At 40.7% G+C, this 17,061-nt stretch overlaps 1 protein-coding gene across 1 annotated transcript in view; it reads right to left on the bottom strand.

Annotated features, from left to right (window-relative positions):
• The window catches only part of TENM1 (teneurin transmembrane protein 1), a 760,590-nt gene that overhangs the window by 130,934 nt on the left and 612,595 nt on the right, over positions 1–17,061 (bottom strand). Inside the window, exons 18-20 of the mRNA XM_087860146.1 lie at positions 12,638–12,757; positions 6,766–7,027; positions 4,004–4,271 (exon numbers count right to left, since the gene is read on the bottom strand). Of these exons, the coding sequence (XP_087716272.1) occupies positions 4,004–4,271; positions 6,766–7,027; positions 12,638–12,757 (650 nt within the window). The remainder of the gene's footprint in view (positions 1–4,003; positions 4,272–6,765; positions 7,028–12,637; positions 12,758–17,061) is intronic.

Raw genomic sequence — 17,061 nt, 5'->3', positions numbered from 1 at the left:
AGTAAATAAAAGTCCCTTTAACCATGATTATCAGGGACATTTCCTACAAGGTAAATAATCCATATTCCATTTTAGGCACCATGCTTGAAATTATTTTGACTATTTTGATTATTTTGAGATCTTTGCCAGTGCTCTTTCTCTGCCCTAAAAAAATATGTCCTTTAAGTGCACATGAAATACCATGAGTAATACTTTTTTCCCTCTCTCTTTGGCTATTTCTGAGTAGATCAAATTTCTTTTGCTTTTGTTACTGTTATTAGCCTTAAAAATGAACCAACGACATATATTTTAGCATTTTAATTAAGGCCATTTTATAGTTAGAATGCTTCAGGAAGTTTTGACCAGGAATATGATTGCAGGAACAGAAAGTAAACTAATACCTATTGGCAAACAGTAGGAATGGAGGCTTCATCACCGGTGTGTATACCAGAAAGTGTTTGCTTTTCTTTGTGTTTTAGTTGTTTATTCAATAATCCATGGGCATATTAGAGGCTAAGTCATTAAGAGTGCTCAACTACAACAAGGAAGAAAATTTTAGAATCTTTAGCACTGGAGGTATTTAAAAGAAAGAGAAGTAACACATTTTATGCATAAAGTAAGGCTGATAAAATGGTGCAGACACCATGGAAAACAGTTTGGTGGTTTCTCAGCAAGTCAAACACAGAACGACCATATGATCCAACAGTTCTATTCCTAGGTATATTCCCCTGAGAAGTAAGTAGAAACAGACAGTCAAAGAAATACTTGTATATGAATGTTCATGGCAGCACCACTCACAATATCCAAAAGGTGTAAAGCAGCCCAAATGTCCCTCAGTTGAATGAACAAACAAAATGTGGTATCCATGCAAAAGACTATTCTTCAGTCATAGAAAGGAAGGAAGCGCTGATACTTGCTTTGACACGGATGGGCTTTGGAAACATTATGCCGAGAGAAAGGAGCCAGATGTGAAACACTGCATACTGGATGATTCTATTTGTTTGAAATATTCGGAAGAGGTGGATCCATAAAGACAGAGAGGAGACTGGTGGGCCTGGAGGGGACGGAGGAGTGGAGAGTGACTGCTATGTGTGTGGGGTGCTACTTTGTGGGGTGATGCTGAGAATGTTCTGGAATTAGATATTGCTAATAGTTGTACAACACTGTGAAAATACTAAAAATCACTCAATTGTCCACTTTACACAGGTGCACTTTGTGGTATGTGAATTATATTTCAATAAAGCCGCTATTTAAAAAAGTAAGGCTGAACCACGCTTATGTGAACCCTGGCAAGAAACAGCTGCTAGACACTGTCTAGGTCAGCTCTTCATGAGAGTACTGGGTAAACCGCTAAGCGTCACAACTTAAGAAAAAAGTGAAAACAAACAAAAAAGTCAATGACTCAGCAGGGGTTCTGTGGAGGGTAATAAGGAATTGGAAAACAAAGCCCTTAGGACAATATCCTGGAGAGAACATGAGGTTTGAGTATGCACCAGTCAAGGTCCCGGCAGGAATCACACATCACACTCAAGTGTTCAGGCAGAGAGTTCAGCAGCATGAGCAGGGTTAAGGGAATCGACAAGCGATGGTGACCCACTCAGGGACTGGCAACACTGAGAAGCCTCCTGGGTTTGCAGGGGCAAAGGGACGGAATGATGAGACAGAAGACTAGAGAGCTTGGGGATGTGGATGAGGGGCTACTGGACAGGAGCCGCCATCTTCTATTGTAGCTGTTGCAGGAACTGCAATGAGGCAGGGACAGGGGTAAATACCCTGACCTCCTTCTCCTTCCACCAGATGGTGCCACCCACTGACCATATCAAATGGGAAGCCAGAGAGTGAACGAGTCCAGGCAATGAGGTCCCTAGAAGCCAGCCTCTCATAGCCCAGACAAGGGTAGAGAAGAGAATATGTGTGTGCATGTGGCAAGGAGGGAAAATGGAGAATTACTCAGTGCTTGCCTGCTACACCCAGTTCCCTACTTAGAGAAGCTGAGACAACAAACACCTGTGTAGGCTCCATGCTTTATACCTTGTGATCCCAATACTCTGGCCACCAGCAGAGCTGCAAAAACAGTACCAGTGCTGAACGTCGGTTGAGTGCCTACCGTGTGTGAAGCACTTCACGTTACTTACCTCATTTAATCCTCCTAGTATAATAACCTATGAGTAGCATTCTCTTTATGATACCCATTTTATAGACGGAGAAACTGTGGCACCTGGAGATTAACTCACGGGCCCAATGTTTCATAGCTAGTAAGTAGACAAGCGATGATTGGAACCCATGGAGAGAGTCCGGCTCCAAAGTTGTTCTCTTAACCACTGCACTCACTGAAATAGGGATCGAGCCGGAGTCCATAGGCTGGCCAACAACCTCGAGGGATGGTAGTTAGCCTAAGGGTAGAGCTCTGCTTAGGGTGTTTACTCTGTGGCTGACACAATCCGATATTCTAAGAGGAATCTGGACGCAAGATACAGAGCAAGTCACCAGACTGTGGGGTTTGAAGAGCCGAGAGGAAGGGAGGGTAGTTATTTTGGGAGGAGAAGTGAGGAGTTCAGGCACCTGTGTAGCCGAGTCACCATGGAGGGTGGCAGTGGCCTCTTGCTGCACAGGGGACAACTAGAGCTGTTGCTATGTTGACAGAGTGGATGCTGGCTTCCTAGGACTACAGTGTATCTTCAGCAAGGCTGCAGTTTTCTGACGCCTTCTCCTGTTCTTTCTTACGTTCCCATGTCTTTAAAACAACTCACTAACTGAGGAAATCTGAACCACTCTATGTTTCTTGCATTCTAATAAAGTCCAGCCGAGAGGAGTTAATTATTTGAATATATGAGGATCTCTCCAGCAAAGAAGAGTCACCGGTCTTTGTTTCCCCCCCCCTCTGTTAGTTTTCCTCTGGAAAGAAAGGGAGGCAATTGACACACCACAGTCTAAAAGATATATGTCAGTTATATGGGAGTTATTCCATGATAGACACTTCCAAGGGAGGATATGAAAACATCTCCTCTGGAGAAATTTAAAAATAGTCTTCTCATCTGTCCAAGGGTGGTTTCCATGAGATATTGCCTGAAGGCACACGAATCAATGGCTCCCAGCTGTGACTCCACAGACCTGTGTCAGGTCCCTTAGGAAGTTTTCCTGGTCTTCTACAGAGTGAGAGGGAGAACAAGACATTGCTGTCTGTCTGTCTGTCTGTCTCTGAGCATCAGTGTTATTAGATTGCTTACTGTCATTTTTTTAAGACAGAATATTTCCTTTTTTGATGTTAAGATAGCCCTCTCCTTGATGAAATTACGGTAGCAGTAGGCGAGTAGTAGATTGTAGTAGGGTTTTTTTTTTCCTTTCTATTTATGATATTCTTAGTTGGCAAAATAAAAAGTTGGGAAGTCTGTTTCAGTCTAATTTTTTAAAATGTCATTTGTCTGACAGAATGAAATATTTGAGAACTGTAGGCCCAAAGGACCTCTAAAGGTCCCTACTATCTTGAAGATTCTAGGTTTAAAAGTCTTGAAATAACAGAAAATCAAAAGGACTAGGAAGGTGAGTTTTTTTTTTTTTTGCATTTAACCTACTGAAGTAACAAGTTAATCGAGTCTAACCATCTTAGACAGAAGAGATAATAAGTGGAGATGCCTATAAGTTAAAATTTTGTAGTTTCTAAGTGGAAATGACAGTCTAAATGTCAAACCCAAAAACATGGCCTAAAGAACGCCACACCAAAGGTCACAGTTAGAAGGCAATAGTCAGCTCTGGAGACAGTTACAAGTCAGTGTGTGACGCCACTGACATGCAGCCATCCTGAGAGGAGAACTAAACTAGTTTTGAAGCAAAAATCTGTCAAAAGGGAACTCTAAATCAGTCCAAAGAGAGTGGTTTGAATGAAAAAAATGCCTTAGATCCCCTAAATAAAAGAAAACCATAATGTTTCAGTACATAATTATTCCACATACAAATTAATATGCAACTAGTATTTTCTGTTTTGTGAACATAATGCTGCTATTTACATACAATTAGTTCAACATACCCAAAGCCTCTGCCAGGCCCCAAACCTTCTGTCCGTAGATGTCGGTCTTGTTCCAAGCAAATGTGTAGACGAGATTGATCGCAGCAGGAAACCACTTGTGCGTGAGTCGCCCTTCCACAGCCACCGTGAGGTGTACTTTTATCATCCCCACGGGAATGGTCGAATGCGTCAGAAGGATCCGGAGCAGGGTTTTATACCCAGGGGTGCGGCTGCTCAGGTAACCCAGCCTCACGAAGCTGGAAGGAATGGGGATCTCCTCCTGGACAACCTGCAAGACAAAAAGCCAGACTGGCTGTGTCGGCGGTCACGGGAAGAGCAGGACACTGCATGCTTTCGTGTCTTAGAGACACACCAAAGGAGAGAGGCTAAAGGGATCCCGTGGCTGCCAAGGCACGGATCGTGGTGAGGCCGTGTGGCCACAGGCTCTGAGTTTTGCACTGAATCTGCATGGGGACAAGACATCAAGCAGCCCTGAGGACTGCACTCCTTTCTTCCCTGCCAGGAAAGACTGTGAAAAGAACAGTTTTAGTTTTTCCACAGTGTTCCAAAAATTGCTTAGTAGGAGTTGGAAAAGATCACACTGCTGAATGTCAAGCATGTCAGTGCTATGGGCTCCACTGAGGGGTCTCTTTTCTTATATATACATACACAGAAGCTTGTTTGGTGTGTTAAGTCATATATCACAAAACCATTGCTGTAATCCTTATTCAGGCCAGGCTCTCTAGGAGGAAGGACTCCAGAAAGAGGCTCAGCAAAGTGATATTTTATGACAGAGATTATGGTTTCCCTAGAATTAATCTTTACTGATGCCATCAAACTTGTCTTCTTTGGACCTTTGGAATGACCCTGAGGGTCAATTTTTTTTTAAAGATTTTATTTATTTATTCGACAGGATAGAGACAGCCAGCGAGAGAGGGAACACAAGCAGGGGGAGTGGGAGAGGAAGGAGCAGGCTCCCAGCGGAGGAGCCTGATGTGGGGGCTCGATCCCATAACGCCGGGATCACGCCCTGAGCCGAAGGCAGCCGCTTAACCGCTGTGCCACCCAGGCGCCCCCTGAGGGTCAATTTTTTAATCAAATTTTGCTTACATATTTCTCTGTGCTTTGATGTATCAATAGCTGGGAATAAGTTTTTCCAAGTTGACACCTGTGACTGAGAAGCAAATAACTCCCCTTAACTCCTGTGCACATTTTACACTAAACGGTGGTCCCAGAATGAAACTGCCACTTGGCTTCTTTAATTAATTGCTATTACTTATTTGTTTATTCACACAGATGGAGTGAAACAATCAAACGTGGTCACTAAAACCGAATCTTATGTTCCATGACTTTCAATTTTCAAAACGCAGCCGAAGCAAGAGCCTATTCAATGTATTTTTCACGGTGACATGAATAGTGCGGATATTTTTGTACCCTCACTCATTTTTAGCTCAGAACTTTGTCTCTTGTCTCTTTTCCAAACGAGCACACATAGTAGGATGGGTTGTTAACACATGGTATCTCACATTGTCCAGGATTTCTGGTCATTCTTTTTCTGGGGACACAAACTGCTTTTGTATATTCTTTGCCTGATTTTCCTTCCTTTACATTAGCTAGTTGATACCTAAGCTGTCCAATGGCTTTGTCTTCTTAGATGGTGGCAGAAGTACAATAGTGAAGGCCAGCAGGACACTGACCACCTTAGTATTTCATTTCCCTATGAAAGCATGCAATCTTAGAGCAGTTTGAAAATTTCTGCACTGAAAGAGACCCGTACTTCCTAATGACAAGTATACAGAAGCTGGTGTACCAGTTCAATGCACTCATGAAACATGGTCTTGTTTTTTCTTCTTTTCTAAGGAAAACCAATGGAAAAGACAGGAGGGGCAACTCATTGGACTCCTTTTCCCGCAGAACGCTTTTTTTTTTTTTTGGTGAGTCTTTCACAGGTGGTATCCTCGGGGCATTGCTAACAGCTGCTGGGAATGTTGTGACGGAAGAAAAACCAATTCAATCTCGGAATGTCTATTTACTTCCTCTCGAGTATACTTCTTGAATTCTGGATCTGCATGACTTGGGTCCATTTTGGTGGCTTCTGCATTTAACTATCATTAAAGTGTTTCTATAATGTGATGAGGAAATTATACTATAGATGTTTGAATGGCTTAATATTGAAATGAAAATATCGAAGGCCCAATAAAGAAAAATTCTCAAGAACTATAAAATAATACCAAGGTTCAAAAATACGTCTTTCTGTAACTATAAAGCTTGAACACTCAAAAGCAAAGCTTTAAACAAAACCCATACGCTTGAAAACCACCTTCACCAAACACAGCTAAACAAGAGGTGTTGTCATGACTTCTAAGAACAATGACAATGGATACAAACTAGACAATGGAAGAGAACTAGATTTCTTGAGGAGCTTTAATTTCAGAACCACAAACGATCCTACCTCGTTGATTATACTGTTATCACTATCGAGCTAGCTAGCTAGCTTTGTTCTTTCGAGCACCGTGTTCATTAGGTCAAGGTTTGGGGTTTAATTCTCATGACAGCTAGTTCATCTTGCTTTGTTCTATGGCCATAGATAGCACCCTATAGCCCTGGCCAATCACTTTGCAAATGTGTGCCAGAGAGATTACACTTGAAGGCTTCTCTTGATAAGTGAAGGGCAGCCCATTATGGGGCTGGCAGAAGCACCAGGAAAAGGAATCCAGCTATTATACACCGTGGACCGCTCCATGATACTATGATTTTATACATCCAAAGTCCAATGTACCCACCTGCAGCTCAGGAACAATAGTTCCCCTCTCTGGACAGGACCCTCCAAAGGATGTGAGTGGTGAAGGCAGCACGATAGGGTTTGGGCTGATAAAGTTGGAGATGTCGCAGGATGGTGTCTCTGATACAACTCTCTGCATGGTTACTTTCTCTACCACAATGAACTGATTCCAAGGCAACCAGAGTGTCCTCTTCTCAGACAGGAAAGGTGATCGGTCAAAGATTAAGATGACAGAAATACCGCCAACGGCTACGAGGTCAAAGCTGAGAAAGAAAAATATAAGACAGTTTCAACGAAATGAACCACCAAACTAAAGTGCAAGTTAAAAAAAATAGGTCATTTTAGTACACTTTCCTTCCTTTGGGACTCAACTCCATCCACTTGTATTTCTGTTTTATAAATTCCCTCTAACTAAATATATGGATGACTTCTTTTCACTATCCAGTAGACTTCTGAGAAAAAGCTCCATATCACCAGTTGATATTCACCCCAAATTTGTAAACCAACTTTAATACTATCTTAAACAAAAATCACTGCATGTATTTCTGCAAAGCCATATCTTACCACTTAACATTCAGCAGCGTCTTTAATATAATACATTATTCATCCTCAAAAAAAATTACTATAATGTAACTCAAGAAAAGTAAAGAGCCAAAAGGTTAACTCTCTTGTTCGGAGTCACAGACATAGTGTCAGAAATCTGGTGGTGTCTTTGAGATGGCATTTGGAGAAAGAGAGCAGCAGAGGAAAGTGTTCAGTGAAATTTGCTTGAACAATACCAGGCCTGAACCCTCCACTTCTGCCTGCCCACTTCAGCTCCTGATTCTACTTGAAGTCTACATTTAGGATTTCTGGTTCCGCCTAGAATGCCTCTTGGTTTCCTTTTGTAAGACAGCCTGTAATGGACCCTATCCATCTCGGCTGACAACATTGCATATCTCTGATAAAGCAAGACTACCTCTCCCGTAAGCCAATTCTGTCCATCACTTGATGTGGTATCCGACATCGCTCTTGCATGGGAGCACAACAGACTCAGATTTCAGTTCATTCTGCACTAGATGATTCTACCTTACTTCTCTTGTAAGCATAATTAGATGTCTTTGAGATAATGTACTTGAAAGCATTCAAAAAAAGCATAAAATACTATGCAAAACTAAGATGAGAAATTATTACTATTCTACGATAAAAATGGATAAAGGGCAATATGATGCTCCTTAATATTCAAAGCAACTTCAATCCACAGGAGAGATGTAAGCAATTCCCTGCATTAAAAGAGATCTTTCTGGAAAACACTTTTTCAATGATAAATGCCCTAATAGGGAATCAGGCTTAATTATGGATATCTCACCACCCCCTTCATATGACACTTACTATATTTATTATAGTATTGCCAATCATGTCTTGTTGTAGAAATCTTCCAGATAAAGATAAATGGACAGTAATAAAGGGTGGCTAATACTGTATTTTTTATTGTTACTTTTTCAGTCAAGTGGCTGTAATAATAAGGCAGATTCCAAAAAGAGGGTTTGAAGAACTACAATAGTTATAGAAAATAATCTAGGTTTGAACTAAAAAAAGAAAACCCAAATGGCTTATGATTTAGGACAGAGAGGCTGAATTCATGATAATACAGAAGCAATTTAAGGCAAGTATGGTGGGGAAAATCCTACAACTTGTCAAGAGACCTTTCCTCTAGTTCACATTCTATGTTGATTTACCTCCATGTCCTCCGGCAAGTTTGCTTTGCGCAAACCTTGGCTCTTGCCTCTTTAAAACGGAAGTGCTTATTTATTTGAAAACAAAAACAAATGCACACACACACACACACACACACACACACACACTATCCAAACAAAAAACGTATGTACCTGGGAATTATTCTCTACTTCTAGAAAGATTAAGCAGACAGGGCAGCATCTTGTTTTGTAGAAAGAATGGGGTTTTGGTTTCATACACACTTGGGTTCGAATCCCAGCTCTGCCATGTTAACTTTGTGCCTTCAGGCTAGTTATTTAACCTCCATGGTTATCTGTTTTCTCATTAGTAAAATGGGGCTAATATGATCTATCACTCAGCTGCTACTGCTAATGAGTAAATAAGAGAAAGACTTAAGGGTCAAGGACTCAACAAATGTTACCTTTCTTCTCAAATCGGATCCATTGCCTTATTACATTTACAGATGTATCCTCTTGTAGTCCAAATGAACGGCAGGCCGGCTTTTGATTATCTCCATAAGCCGATACTAATTCTTAAGTTTTTCTGGGAACTTCCCCTAGGTTTCCTGTGATGGTTTAGTTTTATCTGTCAAACGTGGCAGGGCTATAGCACCCAGTTATTCAGACACTAATCTAGGTGTTTGTTGCTGTGGAGGCATCGTGTAGATGTGGTTAACAGCTACACTTAGTCGACCTTAAGTAAAGGAGATTACCCTTGATAATGTGGGAGGGCCTCATCCAATCAACTGAAAGACCAAGAGCAAAACTGAATCTCTGAGGAAGAAGGAATTCTGTTTCAAGACTGCAGAGGTAGCATCAACTCCTTACCAAGAGATTGCAGTTTACCAGTCTCTACAGGTTTGAATTTGCCAATCCCCACAAGCACATAAACCAGTTCCTTGAAATCTCTCCTTCTCTCTCTCATGTATACATTTATACGTATGTATGGACACACATATACACACACAGGTTCTGTTTCTCTGGAGAACCCTGACTGATTTTTCCTCTTCCCACCTAGCTGGTAAACACAGTAAACACTGTCAGACTGACTCATTAATTGCCATGGAGGCAGAAGGTGGATCTGTGGCCAAAATCCCACCTAATCATTCCAATGCCAAATTGCATGTTCCCTGGATCATGAATTCTTTGGAATTTCGCCCACCACAAATGATCACCATTGGCATGGGTCATTAAGAACAGGTTATCAGGTCATATGACAGTGAGTGCAAAAGACCCAAGGGAGAGGACCTATTTGGTTGGAGACTTGTCAATCCATAATAAGTCAGACCAGTCCTAACCATAGATGGAAGACTATTGAGGCCAATGCAAAATGCTTATTTCTGCTTTACGGTATCCATAAATCCACAAACTCTTGACTTGAGGGGAATCAGAGGGAACTCCCTGTTTCATTTTCCAAAGTCTTCCAAAGTTCCTGAGACCTTTAATGCTTCTCAAGAGACTTCTAAGAAGGTCAGCACTTCACCTATTGTGCTTATCACTAGCTGAACTATAATATAAAAAGTTCTCTTTCAAAACTTTCCTGAGCACCTGTTATATAATCTAAGTTGAAGGTGGCTGATCATAGAAGATAAGAGCCAGATTACTTGGGTTCAAATTCTGGGCTCGACCCTTATTAGCTGTGTTAATTTGGATATGTTTTCTCATCTGCCAAATGGGGAGGATGATAATAATGCTTCCTATCTCATAAAGCTGTTGTGAGGATGACACAGATCAACACTTATGAAAATGTCTGGCATACAGTAGATACTCATACATATTCATTTTTCCTTTAGAATTGCCTTTTTCTTCTATTCTGCTACTTTGGCCTCTCCCAATCTGCATGTCTAATGTCTTCTTACTTTTAGAGGGCTCCTTCCACTGCCATCCTTCCTTCTGCTTTTTATAGATCACTTTGGTCCCATGACCTAGACTTTTCCTGGTTCTCTAGGGAAAGTTGTCAATTAACTTGTGCAAATGGATGATAATGGGGGTAATTAGTTCTACATCCCACACAACATATTTGCATTTAACTGGGACTTTTAGAGTCAACAGCTTAACCCAAAGCAGTGATGCCATTGGTGGGAACTACAGGCAAGGTGGCAGACAGGTTGGACTGAGATATGGAGACAGAGGGCCCCTTACAGCATCTTACCTATCACACTCTATCTACTGGATATTTAAATGCTAATCTCAGCCCTTCTAGAATCCTTTTGCTCTCAGGTATAGTTTCCTTACGATACTCTGCTTTTGAGTTGTACTTAGTCTGAGAGAGCAACACACAGAGACATATAAATGGAAACTACCATCACACTGTCACTTTATGTCCAGGAGATGACAGTGGGACAGTCTGTTTGGCATTTGGGGCACAGATTTTGAATGCTTACACCCTCTGCGGAGCCTGAGGGGAGAGTTATCGCCAGAGGGGACTCCGGCTGTATCTGTCATCTACATAAACCTAGTTTTCACAGAAAGCTCAGCAGATGAGGGTCTTGGCATTTTACTTAAAACAAAAAACACAAAAATGATGACAAAAATTGTTCCTCTTTAATGCTTTCAGTAAACTGGAAACAGAAATTTTTAGATATTTTAGACCTTGTTTCTTTTAAGCTCTTTTGTAAATATCAAATAATTCACTGAAACGTTTCTACACATGCTAAAAAACCCCCTAAAGGCCCATGAGTTCTCCAAGAGAGGTCAAATGTCTCTGAGGGCATATTCTATTTAAAGAAAGAATCCATTTCTCAATCTCTGGCACATGGTTGAACATGAGGGCAGCGTAGAGGCCACTTCTGTGTACCAGTTACTGGTGAGGGAACTACCAAAATTTTATCATTCAATCACACTGGGAGAAAGGTCCTTTTGAATTAGTAGAGAGCTCCAATTATGGACTATTTGAAAGGAAATATACTTTTTATTTCATATATACATATATATGCAATGGATGTGTGTGTGTGTGTGTATTCAGACTATCTGTACCCAGAATAGTTTTGCCAAGCTTGTTCTAAAAATAGATGGCTACTTAATAATTAGCAATATAATTTACATACAAATCATTCATATGATTTACCGAAGTCTTAGAAACGGTTTGTTTTTCTTAAGTATGTTAAAACTTTTCCTTATTAGCTTCTTTAACTAATTTTTATAAGCATTTTCTTGACAGGCAGTTGAAAAAAATAAATTCAGCATAGCCCAGGTTGAACAATTAATTCTGGAGTGCTCAGGATTAATAAGGTCTGATTGTAGGTTCTTGAAATAAGATGGTCTCTCACACCATGATAAAGTTCCAAGCCAACATCTCTTTATGTGACTCCTGAAGCAGCCTGTTGTGAGTAGTTCATTTTAAGGGTAGCCATCTGGAGACCAGGGCACCTCAAGGCCATTATTATGATGTTCCTGAGAGTCATAAATAGGTACCTTTAAGCTGGACACATGGGCCTATTGACTCAAATATTCTGAACAAATGTCTATCTCAATGGTAGACAAAATGTCTACTAAATGATAAAGAGCAATGTTTTGTGAGCAAATCCTTTTCTGGGATAAAAAGATTTTACTTAGTGGTCTTGCTTCCCAGGTCTCAGAGAACCCGAGAAGCCCTTAGAGAGTAGCCTGGTGGTTGGTGTTGAGGTTAAATCACTACAGTTATATAGACACTGAAGGGAATTGGTTGGGCTGACCATGCTTGTCAATCAGTTGCAGCCACTAGTAAAACAGGCTGTCTAGGGAGGACGCATTAAAATTAAATATCTTAATGAGGCTGAATTCTGTACTTTTGGAAGAAACCTTTTGGACATCTTCACTTCTGAAATATTTTGAGGCAGCCATGGGAGAACAGCCTAAGTGTTCCATGGCTCCCTCTTTATGACCTGCATCATCACACTGAATTTTAAAGCCAGATTGATCAATGGAATTGGTGAAGGTTAGGAAACTTCCCACATGGCCAGGGTTTCAAGAAGACTTGAGTAATAGTGCATGGTTAGAAGAGAAATTTGGTTTGATTTAGTTGGGGAATAGAGGAAATAAACATCACCAATGACTTTCTGAAATACAGCTAGAAGGAAGATGGGCTTACAAACACTGTATCATCTAAGCCCTGGTTTGACTCATAGTTAGAAGTCAGTATTTGGCCCCCACAATGATTAGAAGCAATACTAGACGTACCTTCCATCTTGCCGGCTGATGGTAAACCCATAATCACTGTGGTGCAAGAAACTAACATTAACCCCTACTAGAGGGGTTCCATCTACGGCCACCACTTGGCCTCGAATCACACAAGCACGCCTGAAACACAAGATCAAAGGCAAATATAAAAGCATGTTGAAACTAGGTTCCAGAAGCCAAGATGGCGACACTTTGGAGTACACAGTCAAGTATAACAAAGAAAACATTAATTTCACCAACCCAGTAGTAATTACTAGTAACATTTTGAGGATGGCATGTATATCTTTCTTACCCATCAAAATCGGGATTATACTCAGTATAGATCTGCATCCTGATATTTTTAACAGTATAGTATTAACATTGCCCAATGTAATCAGAAATTCCTTAATATAACATTTTGTGATTATACAATATAGCCTGAAAACAGCATTCCTTAACTTGTTTAATCCATTCCTTATTTTAGGACATTTCATAGTTTCTTCTTTTTTTAAGATTTTATTTATTTATTTGACAGAGAGACAGCCAGTGAGAGAGGGAACACAAGCAGGGGGAGTGGGAGAGGAAGAAGCAGGCTCTTAGTGGAGGAGCCTGATGCAGGGCTCGATCCCAGGACCCTGGGACCACGCCCTGAGCCAAAGGCAGACGCTTAACGACTGAGCCACCCAGGCGCCCCAGGACATTTCATAGTTTTTTAACCTTTCCAGCATTGAATATCTTATTATTTCCTTGGGAGACAGTCCTAGTTGTGGAAGAATATTTTTGTCTTATTAAAATTAAGATTCATTACATTAGTTAGTACATAAATGTATAGAACATATGACTAAAGTCTCTGCTCACCACCTCCCTCCCAGTGCTTGGGTCTTCCCAGAGGTAATCAGCAACATCATTTTGTTGTGTGCATTTTCTATGCGTTTACATACATAGGTGTGAATATTTTTAAGGCTCTTGATACATACCGCCAAACTGCCTTTTCTGAAAAAACAATTCTTTTAAAAAAGTAGACTTATTTGGATAAACTTTAAGAGTTAGTCTGCAAAAGAGACATGTTCCTTGGCTATAGTATTCTGTTTCCTTTGCCTAATTGAAATAAAATATTTCAGGTGATTTTCCCTTTAAACAAAGGAGTTTCACCCTTGCCAAAAAATGGGAATCTATTAAACTAGCCCCTAAACAGGGCTGTCTTCCAGACATAGTCCACTAAAATGTGTATACTTTCATCTCTAGCCTGACAGAGTTGTAACAAATTTCAGGAGTTTGACAGGTAAGAAGAGGGCCCAGGAGCAAATTCCGGGCAAAGATTTTTCACTGGTCTGCCATTATTGGGGGCGGCACGGACGGGGTGGTAGTTTTTTCACCACTTGTGGAGGGGGCAGTCCCATCCTAGTTTTGGCAGCCCTGAGCTCTAGAATGTGCATTTTATACCTGGAGCTGGTAGTGTTGAGCAAGGTCAGTGATTTTTTTTCCCTAGGGCGTTAATGTCATTTTTTCACCAAGTAGGATTTAGCAGATCCAGGAACTCTTAATCTTGGATTAAAGAGGGCCATGTTATTTGGGCAAACATGACTTTCCAAAGTAACCATGATAATTCCACCCTAGCACTATCCCTTCTTCAAACAGAATTAGCAAGTTGAGGCAACGTATCTAAAGGCTCATGGCTACAAAAATCATTAGAGAGAAAAAAATCTCAAAAATCAGAAGATGGTTACCAGCCCAAGTTTGTTTTATATGTTATAGCCAATAAACTCCACACTAAATTCCATCACACACAATCAGAAGAATGGGTATAAGTTATGCTAATAAGATTTATCCTGCATTACCTAAGGCCTTCCCCCAAAACAAACTACCAGCCATTAAGTACTACCCAAAAGTAAGCTAGTATAACTGTTGCTATTGCTGTATTGAGCTCTCAGACCAACTTCCCTAGTTTTGACATAGATCAGTGGTTTTCTTCTTTCCAATGAGCTGTACATTTTATGAGTTCTGTTAAGTTATGGTTCTGAACGGTATGCAAATGGCATATTGGCACTTGCTTTGGCTTGTCTGATTCTCCCAGTCTCTTTTGGGGAGATTTTGAAAGTTTGAGATTTTGAAATCCTATTTGTTCTAATAGAGAAGACATTTATTTGAAAGTCAATGAGTTCTGGATTTTGAACTAATCCTGACAGATCTGGTCCCGGGTTCTAAGTCCGATGTAACAAGAAATGAAAATGAAAGGATGTCTCTAGTTTTATACAGCAAGCTTTTGAAGGTCTTTATAAAACAAAATTTGACAAGCAGGGTATAGATGAAGTAGAAGCAAGCTGGGAAAATCTCCTGCAAACTATTTAGGGATTGGAGCTAGAAGGGCTGAGAAGAGGCACTGGAAAATCAGCTAAACACGGCTTCCTGAATCCTAAGTGCCGACTGCTTTTGGCGGGGCATGGGGTAACGCCAAACTTACCAAGGCTCTACCTGTTAACAAGGTGGTCTTTGCAACAATAAAGCCTACCTAGGTGGTCGCTGATTCCCTTTCAGCAAGACAATTCCACACTTACTCATTTTATTTGTTCACATTACTCTAGACATTGTGTCTTCCCACAGCTATACTAGGCTCAATTATTTTTGTTTTTATTTTGTGAAGCCTAGTTGGCATTATTTGCTCATATTTTATGACAGACACAGACCTGTCTCTTCTCTTTGCTGCTCTTTTATTTTCTATACAGTTTATATTTATGAAGGATCCAGGCTGGTGAGTGAAAGTCTCATAAAAGTCATCATTATTCCATGCATTTCTCTTGCATTTCTCTCTTCCTTCATTCCATATCTCATTCTGAGTAGACTTGTCTTTTGACTCTTCTGCTCTTTAATATTCCTCATATTTTATGAAGCACACAGATTTGTGTGATAACGACTCATCAAAGTCATCATTATTCAAGACATTGTCTACCTGTTCTTCTCATTCATTTCACTCTTCATCATTCATAAATAATGCGCAGGCTTGTCTTTCAACTACCCTATTTTTTTGTTTCTCATATTTTATGATGCACACCAACTTATAGCATATGATAAAGCCCCATAAAACTTATTATTTTACATTTATCAGCATTGAGCTCTCTTTGTAATGTATTAGGCTTTAAACGTTCTAAGATTTCCTATATCTTGCTGCATTTGCTCTCATTATTTACACACTCCATGTCATCTATTTTTCACAAGAATAACTCTCAGCTCCTTTCATTCCTGGATTACTGGTACTTACTATAATCTTTGACCAACATCAGTCATCCTGTGTCAGTGGAAGTTGTCTAAATTTCAGGACGGTATTAAAGTATTCTTTTTTAATTTGCAGTAATCTTGATTGGCACTGCATACAGAAGTCTAGGGAAAACATCTTCCCAGGCAAACTCTCCATTTCAGAAAGAAAGCTCTTGAGTCTACTTGCTTCCCAAGGCTTCTCCTGCTCCAGATGGCCCTTAGGGAGCCTTCATATATACTCCTGCAAGTATGGTGTACTGTGACACTCTGCTTAGCTCAACTGCTATTTTGTGCACTCCGGGCTTCTAAATTCAATTATTCATAATTGTGGATGGTAGCCTTGTATCTATTTTTCCTGAGTCACACAGCCGTTGAAATGTAGTCTCTCCACCCTTCACACCGTCTGTTCAGATTGTGCCTCTCATATCCAAGGCAGCCTGTATAATTCATCTTTTTCCTAGTTTAGGTCCTTGTTGAAGGAGTGAGCTGGATATTGCGTGGGTCTGTCTTTGGTAGTGCCGCAATCCTACTTTCTATGCTTTTCATCATTCCCATTGTGGTTCCTCCCCATTTCCTTGCCCAGAGAGTCCCTGGTGTCTTCAAATCACCACCTAAAGGAAGTATTCATACCTGGCCTATCCTTGGCCCATCTTGGGGAAACATCTTGAATTCTTAAATTTTTGCTACATCAAACTACCCTCAATAAGAGTCCTAATCCTTCAAGGCTCTGTCTTTTTCTGAAACTTTTTCCCATTAAGTATATGGAACTCTTCTGAGTCTTTCAAACGAGCTAATATAGGCTACTCTCTGGACTGTCATAAAGCTGGCCCTGCACATGCGTATGGCAGGTGTGCGCCCAGTGTAACTGTCTTTGGTGTCGGTTGTGTGTGTTCGTGTACTCTCAATGGCAGGTGCTGCGTGCTTTCTCTCTTTGCTTGGGGCTCACTCTCCTTTGCTTCAGACATGGTTGGGATGCTTTCCTTCCTTGAATCTTTAAAAACAAGAACCTCTCTCTGCTGTTCTGGGTTAGAGCAAGATAACTTGAACTCAGATGGACATGACCAATGTGACTTTAGAAACAAGTACGGGGATAGAACACCCCTCACAAGTGTCTTTTCCCGTTCTCTGGAGAATACAGGCTGCTGCCAAGCTGTCTACTTGCTGTCACTATGCTAAAGCAGCAACCCCAAAGG

Source organism: Ursus americanus, chromosome X (genome assembly GCF_024610735.1).
Source record: "Ursus americanus isolate L20-20 chromosome X, mUrsAme1.1.p, whole genome shotgun sequence".
Lineage (NCBI taxonomy): Eukaryota > Metazoa > Chordata > Mammalia > Carnivora > Ursidae > Ursus > Ursus americanus.
The sequence above is the reverse complement of the archived record's forward strand: the minus strand, read 5'-3'. Positions and strand labels throughout refer to the sequence as shown.